Source organism: Cupressus sempervirens, chromosome 7 (genome assembly GCF_028749045.1).
Source record: "Cupressus sempervirens isolate cs-2001-9-10 chromosome 7, ASM2874904v1, whole genome shotgun sequence".
NCBI classification, from domain to species: Eukaryota; Viridiplantae; Streptophyta; class Pinopsida; order Cupressales; family Cupressaceae; genus Cupressus; species Cupressus sempervirens.
The window spans coordinates 33,748,529-33,757,764 of record NC_143124.1 but is presented as its reverse complement, the minus strand read 5'-3'; the positions used below and the strand labels follow the sequence as shown (position 1 = coordinate 33,757,764).

The window sequence follows — 9,236 nt, the reverse complement described above, 5'->3', positions numbered from 1 at the left end:
AAAATTTGCTGGGTCGCTTCTCTTTACACCATATTGCAGGAAGAGTCAAGATGGAACATCTTCTTTCTTCTTTCCTCCATCCTTTCCAGGAAGGTAGATACATCAACCATCTCACCTTCCGAATTCGTCTTAACATTTTCTATTTATGCCATCTATAATCAACTTCATTTCCGACTTTCCCCGTCTTTCGAAGCATTTTCCTTGTTGACTCTACGCCTTGTTTTGTGCGACTATCCCCCTTTTCTCCACCCTTTCCAGGAAGGTTAGATACGCTAAACACCTATTTACATGTGCCCTCTCATAATAAACTGCATTTCAAGTTGCCCTCTCTGCAAACAAATCAGCCCTAACCCTGTATTACAGAAATGGCATCTTCTTCTTCATCTCACCAACACAGTGTAGAACGTCTTGCTTTCTCTGGGATAGAACCTGACAGCAAAAGGAGGAAGATCTCTGAATCTTCAAGATTATTTGATGTATTCATCAACCACAGGGGACCAGATGCCAAAGAAACCCTAGCTGTTCCTCTTTACAATTCTCTTCAAGAGCTGGGTCTAGGGGCGTTTCTTGATAAAGAAGAGACGGAAGTTGGAGAATATTTTCCCTCTACAATTGAGACCGCCATCCGATCTGCATCTGCTCATATCGCAATATTTTCACAAAGATATGCGGAGTCAGCTTGGTGTCTGGCTGAGCTAGATCTCATGCTACAAAGTGGAGCCAAGATTTTTCCTATATTTTATGGAGTGAAGCCTTCAGAGCTTCGCTACATACAGAGCGGGGCCTATGCCGATGCATTCATAAAGTATAAAGTGAAAGGCAGGTATTTGCCGAAGCTTGAGACCTGGGAAAAAGCTCTTCAGTCTGCTTCATTAATCACCGGCTTGGAAATCAACAGCGCAGATTTATTCCGCGATTCAGAGTAAGATTATGTATTTTTTCGATTTGTTTTGTAGCTACACTGTAGGAAACTATTAATCTATCATTTTTCTTCAAAATTGGTTGATTTAGCCTACAAAAAATGCGTTTCCCCTTAAATTCCAGTTTATCTTGGAATGTTTTCAGGGCCTTTAATAATTTAGTGCTAGATGTGGAAAAGGAAGTAGAAAGGACAAAACCTCTATTTGTTGCTCAACATCCAGTGGCTCTTCACAAACTTGTAAAAGATTTTGAAAGCCAATGTCTTGAAAAGCTTGTTCATGACTTTGAAAACAAGTGTGGTCTAAATATACAAGGGAATGATCATACCAAGATCGTTGGGATCTTTGGTATGGGTGGGGTGGGAAAGACAACCCTTGCAAAGGAGCTATTCAACCGAAAGCGTTCGAACTACGTGACAAAATGCTTTTTGTTTGATGTGCGAGAGAAGTCCTCCAGATTTGGGTTACCTTCCTTACAAGCTGAACTTATCAAAGAGCTTTTCCCTGGAAGCCCAACTGAATTTCGTAGTAGGGAGGAAGGGATCAACTATGTTAGGAATCGCCTAGAAAGGAGCAGATTTTTGAGCTTTCTAATTGTTGTGGATGATATTGATCATGTGAAGCAGTTAGATACCCTGTGTCTCATGGATATGGCCAAAATTGCTCATAATAGTTTGGTCATTGTTACAACTCGTGATGTGGGTGTGCTTACAAGTGCAGGAATCACCAATCGGTATAATTTAAAAGGATTGAATAGAGACGACGGCAAAGAACTCTTTTGTAGGCATTCTTTTGGTCAGCCCAATCCAGCCAGCGGATATGAGAATCTTGTTGATGCCTTCGTAGATGTATGTAGAGGATTACCCCTCTCTCTCCAAGTTCTCGGCCGGCATGTCAATGGTAGGCCTCTCTATTATTGGGAGTTGCAACTATGTAAAGTCCATGAATCTCTTCATCCGGACATCAAAGGTATACTTAAGATAAGTTTTGATGCACTAGACAGAGTGGAAAAGCAGATCTTCATGGATATAGCGTGCTTTTTCATAGGCAAAAGCAAGAATACAGCCATAAGAGTGTGGGAGGGATCAGGATGGGGTGCTCGTTATGCACTGGAAACACTCAAAGATCGGTGTCTTGTTGAAGAAGAACAGGGGACGGATGGACTGCCGTGGGAGGACGAGCCTGTAGTATTGAAGATGCATGACCACCTGCGGGACTTGGGAAGAGAAATGTCTGAAGAGCTCAATTCTCCTCCTCGCCACTGGTCTCCCAACTATTGCAAATATTTGGTATGTTTATTCCATGCTCAGCCCCTGTCGTATATTTTCTTAGTTGGGCACATGTCTGAACATTTTCTGTGGAATACAGGAAACGAAAGGGTTTGAAACTATCCTCGCCCAAACAAAAGGGAGGTGTTTCCATTCCTTTTACGACACATCAATGGGTGCACAAATCACATACTTCATTGGCCAATCAGAGGAATGCGCCGAGACATCTTCTTTGCTATGGCTTCAGCTTCATTTGTACTACACGGAACTCTCAAGCATTCCTCCATGGATTCCTCTTCAAAATTTACAATGTTTAAGAATTAAATATGGATGGTTCAAAAGACTGTGGGAGAGCAATGCTCAGGTACGTAGTTTTTCTGTAACAAAAATTACCTTATTAAACACCTTACATTCTGGTGCTATTTCTGAGGATTAAGAAATGTAATCTGAATTGCAGGTGCCCTCCCAGTTGAAAGAGTTGCACATACGTACAACCAATTTGGAGGAGTTCCCAGATTTCTCAGGAATATCAAATAATCTTGAGCGGGTGGTGTTACATGCTAGGGATTTTCCAATTGAAGGCTGGTCTTTATTAGAATCCCTTAAAGTTTATCCTAGGAATCTGATTTTGGCGTCTTCAACATTACGAGGAGAACTGGACTGTAGTAACAGGGGACACCAGACTACTTCTAAATCTTCCCATTTTAATAGTTTGGTCATCGAGAACTTCGTCAAGGGCAGTGACGAACTCAGTTTGTGTAACGTCAGAGAGTCTACAGCTCTTGAGTGCCCCCTGAGCAACCTTGAAAGTCTGGATATTAACCACCAAGTATCTGTAACAAAGATTTTGATTTGCGGGAATTATTGTCCAAGCCTTTTGTCTCTCAAAACGCATGACATGGCATATCTGACAGAAATGAATCTATTGAGGGCAGAGACACTGAAATGTCTTGAAATTAGAACATGTGGGAGACTGAAAAGACTGCCCGAAACATCCCATTTTAGAAATCTTTCAGAGTGTAAAATTAGTGAATGCCCTGAGCTTAAAGAGTTAGATCTGGCCAATCTAACCTCTTTAGAAATATTAGCAATTGAAAATTGTGAAAAGTTAAAGAATTTGTCAGGTGCATCCAATCTTAGGAAGCTTTTAAAATTAGACATTATTGAATGTCTGGAGCTTCAAGAGCTAGCATTTTTTGGCAGTCTAACCTGCCTTGAGTATGTTTGCATCCAAAGCTGTGGGAAGCTGCAGAGCATACATCTAGAGGGTTGTGAGAAGTTGAAGGACATAGATATCAAGCGTTGTTGGAAGTTGCAAAACGTAAGTTTATCTACAACACTCATTAGTCTCTCTGTTGAAGGTTGCAAAGAATTGCAAAGGGTGGCAGGTAGCGGTTATCTTACAGAGCTTAGAGGAATTAATATTAGTTGGTTTGAGGAGCTGCCAAGTCTTCCCAGAATGGGTTGTTTGGAGGTAATTGAGATTGACTTCTGTTTGCAAGTAATTGAGATTAAGGAGTTGCGTATCGTAGGTATGCAATTTCTGGAGAGAATAAGATTTGATAGAAATGTAAAGGTGAATTATCTTGAGTTGAATAGCTGTCAAAATTTGGAAACAGTAATGTTTGGTTGTGAAGAACTTACAGAACTAAGAATTCAAGGTTGTCCGAAGCTTGAGGACTTGCCAGTTTTTGAAAATGCAGATTACTTGGAGAGGGTTAGAATTGACGGATGTGGGAAGTTTAATTGTCTTATACTGGATCAGTGTCAAAACCTGAGAAGTGTGTCAGGTAATTTTGAGCTTAAAAATCTGTCCATTAACCGGTGCCCTGAGCTTGAGGAGCTGGAATGTCTTTCCAGTATGTCCTTCTTGGAGGTGATTGATATCAGTTATTGTACAAAGGTAAAAAGTATTACACTGCCAACAACCCTCACCAGTCTGTCTATATGCTATTGCGGAGATTTGCAAAGAATATCAGCAACTGGTGATTTAATGGAGATCTCAAAGAAGTTGACCATTTTTGACTGTCCCGTGCTCGAGGAGTTGCCAATGTTTCCCATGCAGAGCTGTACAGAGGAGATTAAGATTTATGCGTGTGAGAAGCTACAGAACATTACAATACCAACAAAAGTCAGCAATCTGACTATTTGCAATTGCAGAGATTTGCAAAGAGTATCAAAAACTGGTGAGATCTCAAAGAAGTTGACCATTTTTTACTGTCCCGTGCTCGAGGAGTTGCCAATGTTTCCCATGCAGAGCTGTACAGAGGAGATTTATATTTATGCGTGTGAGAAGCTACAGAACATTACAATGCCAACAAAAGTCAGCAATCTGACTATTTGCAATTGCAGAGATTTGCAACGAGTATCAAAAACTGGTGGTCTTATGGAGATTTTGGGAGAATTGACCATTGGTGACTGTCCTGTGCTCGAGGAGTTGCCCATGTTTCCCATGCAGAGCTGTACAGAGGAGATTTATATTTATGCGTGTGAGAAGCTACAGAACATTACAATGCCAACAAAAGTCAGAAATCTGTCTATTTGCAATTGCAGAGATTTGCAAAGAGTATCAACAACTGGTGATCTTATGGAGATTTCGGGAGAATGGACTATTAGAAACTGTCCTATGCTCGAGGAGTTGCCGATGTTTCCCATGCAGACCTGTGCAGGGGAGATTAAGATTTCTGCGTGTGAGAAGCTACAGAACATTACAATGCCAACAAAAGTCAGCAATCTGTCTATTTGCAATTGCCGAGATTTGCAAAGAGTATCAACAACTGGTGATTTTATGGAGATTTTGGAGGAGTTGATTATTAGTGACTGTCCTGTGCTCGAGGAATTGCCGATGTTTCCCATGCAGAGCTGCATAGAGGGGATTGAGATTTATGAGAGTGAGAAAGTGGAGAACGTAACACGTGTTGAAGAGTTGCGCGTATTAAGACGGATACATCTCAGTTATTGCAGCAAAGCATTAATACAGAATTGCATTCATAAATTAAAGGTAATAATTTCAATTACTCTTTTCAAAGAGTTACTTCCAAATATCATTTTGGTGCAAGTGTCCTTTTATTTCCTTAGTCATCTTCAGCTTTGTTGTGAGATTTGTCATCGAATTGATAGTCAATATCATTCATGTTTTAGGTGGTATTACATAGAAAGAGTTTACCCTAGAGAGATTTTGTCTTTTATTGCAGACACTGCCATTGCATGGAATGTATATGTCTGGAAGAGCAGTCGACGGAGCGGAGTCAAGTTTGAAGGAATCTCTGTTTTCAGAGAATAATATTAGCGTGGAAACGGTGATGGAAATTGGTAGTCACGAGTGGTCAGATTTGAGCGTAGCAGCAATTATTGTATGCTTTGTGGTTGTAGTTGAGAGCTTTGCTGATGTGTTTGATATAAATACATCACTTTTATTATACCATGGTAAGTATTCTGAGGTCCGCAAAGGAGAATGGATAATTACATGGGTCTACCCATGTAATTATTGGAAATGTAGTGAATTTGTCAAAATGGAAGATTTTTTGAGAGATAGAGGAATCCTGAAGAAGACGTTGAGGATAAAATTGAAAAAAGATGAAGAATTTCAAAGTATGCTACGTATAATTGCCGATAAATTATACCATTTATGAGTGTAAGAAGGCAGTTGTCTTTCAGAGATGCTATTTATATCTATTATAGTTTATTGGAATAAATTAATTTTATTTAATTAATGAAAACTATAATTTAAAATTAAATTATGGTGTTAATATGGACTTTAATCATAAATTTTAATTTATATTTTAAAAAAGTTTGGTGTATATGCTGTCGGTTGTAGGTAGGGGATATAATATTACTTGAAATGTTAGACAACTATTTAACCAATTGCTTTAGAAAGAAATGCAACGATTGCAAGAGTTGGCTTGTACAATTTTGAGTGCATTAACTTTGCTCCCCGCATGCGGTCTGCATAAAATGAAAGATTTATAATAGAAGGTTTGTATCCACTGAAGCAGATTAAAGGTCTTGGTCCATTGGAATAATTGCAGATGTCTTCTCATGAATGAAATAAATGGAATCTGCAGCATGATAGCTTAGTAAATCTATTTGTTGTTTAGCCAAGAGCCTACAACACAATAGTAATTTGTGAGCTTCTCATGTGGGAGGTCTTGGGTTTTAATTTGCTTAACACATAAATAATTAATTACAACAAATAACAATAATTAATCTAGACTTCGATCGGATCAGTATATTTTTAATACCTCTCAAAGAAGAAAGTAATCATTTCATTCAATTTTACAATTAAAGTTATTATATATGCATTTAATTGGACATGAAATGCATTAAAAAAAGGATGACAACTGTTTAAATGTGTGCTTGTTTGAATCTTGCCATTGATTTCATTCAATTTTACAATTAAAGTTATTATATATGCATTTAATTGGACATGAAATGCATTAAAAAAAGGATGACAAGTGTTTAAATGTGTGCTTTTTTGAATCTCGCCATCTCCATCTCTATTTAGTCCCCACCTTTAAGCAGGAGACTATAGTTTTCATCCAATTTATACTATTAATAACTATTTTGGCAAGATTTGAAAACATTAGTTAATCTTGTTTGTTTGTCAATATTATTATTAAAGTAAATTTTTTTATATTCCATCATGTATTTAATTACCTACTCCAAATTAAATTTATTTCTTGACACACATTTTTATATTATTACTTTTCAGTGTCAAACATTATGTATATGGTTCCTTGGGTCTATCATATTCTACGATATTATATACTTTAATTTAGTTTTTCATATTCACTAGTAAATTTATATATTGAAAATAATTTGGTTTAAAAATAAATTAAATCTATTTTTTCTTTGGTAAAATAAATCTTTATATGTATTATATTATCTCTTTTAATTGTAAATGAAGTGTGGTGAAAACAACTTATAAATCATTCAATATTCACATAGATTTTGCTAATAAAATTAATTAAATATCAAAATCTTTAAAAGTCTTAAATATAGAAGAAACCTCCCAATATAATAAGATTTTGAAATAAAAATAATAATATAAATATATAAAAACTCTTCCACTGAATAACCTACTTACATAGTTATTCCATATAGCTATTGAAGAACCTACTTATATATCCAAAATTCATAATTCAAAATTCAAAAACTTGAAAATATTTATAAAAAAAAATATCTTCATTTTATTTTAGATAAATGAGCGGATGATATTATTGTTATTGATTCTTTTTGAATTTTATTTAAGATCTTATGGTTGATCATCCTTTAATCTTTTTCCTATATAGTTTTCTTTTATTTTCTATATTCTAATCCAAGTAAACATTAATGTATAATAATTATTTATTTAATTTTTAATACTATTTCATTTGTTTATTTAACATTCTTTATACTTATTCATCTTGTCAATAATAGTCATTTTACAAAATTAATAGAATCAAAACATATGTGATTATTATTCAATTTATTTGTGCATGATTTAATATGAAATCTAAAAAAAAAACTATGTTTTGTCTTTTGAACATTACATTCTCTATCTTATGTTCCAATGCCATCTTCCCTTTTTCTACCCAAAAGGAAGGGACTCTAGCTATAACAGAACCCTTGTTTTTATTTGTCCTTTTCTTATCTTATTTTAATTCAAGTCTTTTTAATTGTATTCTAATATGTCCAAATAATATTTTATAATATTATCAAAATTAATATTAGAAATTTAATGAACAAAAATATTTAGTTAGTTTATAAGTCATAATTTTAAGAGCTAATAATCCTTGCATTTTTTTTATAAGCTAATAATCTTTGTACAGGGTACTTGGGCGAATGGGGTGTCAATTTGTTTCACAATTCGATTTGATAAGGTTGGTAGAGCATAGTTGTAAAGATAAATGTACCTCCAAACTATTCATTCTGAAACCTAGCAATAAAGACAAAAGACATTGACTTTGTTTTGTCTTTAGTATTTTCTTTTCAATGAAGATTAGTTTGTCCCAAAAAAAAGTGACCGTCACAAATACACATAAAAAGAAAGGAAATATGGCCTACTTTCATACGGTCTACTCTTGCATTGTCCATCTTTCCTACCATTTTCCCTGCTTCTTCTCCTTCTTGATGTAGGTTCGAATAGTCAAGATGGAACATCTTTTTTCTTTACTCCATCTCATCTTTAGATTTTGTATGGACACTTAACATTTATCTCTACCATCTCATAGGAATCCCCTAATTACCTTCATTTCATCTTCCCTTGTTTTTGTAAGCATTTTCATTGTTGCTGCTACTCTGCAGAATTTTTTTCATCATTTTCTTGATCCATCTTCGTATTTATCTGTGCCATCCCATTATCGATAACATTTCAATGTCCCCACTTCCAAAGCAAATCGGCCCTAAAATTGTGTTGCACAAATGGCTTCTTCTTCTTCTTCGTTTCGCGAGTACAATGAAGAACATATTGGCTTGTCTATAATTGAACTTGACTCTAGAAGGAGAAAGGTTGCTGAATCTTCGAAATTATTTGATGCATTCATCAACCACAGAGGACCATATGTCAAAGAATCTCTAGCTATTTCTCTTTACAATTCTCTTTTGGTTGTTGAGATAGGAATAGAAAATTTGGAATACATTTTCTATTTTCTGTTTGGTTCGTCAAATGAAATAGGAAATAAAAATACATATTTCCATTTTGGAAATAAAATGAGCTTATACCCATTCAAAAAAAGGTGTTATTAAAATAGCCATTCCTATTTCCAATATTTTAGTAAGATAGGTAGAAACAGCTTATACGATTGAAACTACCATCCGCTCTGCATCTGCTCATATTGCAATATTTTCACAAAGATATGTGGAGACAACTTGGTGTCTAGCTGAGGTGGATCTCATGCTACAAAGTGGAGCCAAGATTTTTCCTATTTTTCATAGAGTGAAGCCTTCAGAGCTTCGCTACATACAGAGCGGGGCGTATGCCGATGCATTCAGAAAGTATAAAGAGAAAAGCAGATATTTGCAGAATCTTCATAGTTGGGAAAAAGATCATCATGATGCTTCATTGATC

At 35.7% G+C, this 9,236-nt stretch overlaps 1 protein-coding gene across 1 annotated transcript; it reads left to right on the top strand.

Annotated features, from left to right (window-relative positions):
• Positions 1-317: 317 nt before the first annotated feature.
• Positions 318-5,883, top strand: LOC149545290 (disease resistance protein L6-like). The gene is made up of 5 exons (XM_089790621.1): positions 318-922; positions 1,066-2,209; positions 2,289-2,552; positions 2,646-5,189; positions 5,383-5,883. Exons 1-5 carry the CDS (start codon positions 366-368, stop codon positions 5,818-5,820), a joined length of 4,947 nt encoding a protein of 1,648 aa, XP_089646747.1. The 5' UTR covers positions 318-365; the 3' UTR covers positions 5,821-5,883.
• Positions 5,884-9,236: the final 3,353 nt, after the last annotated feature.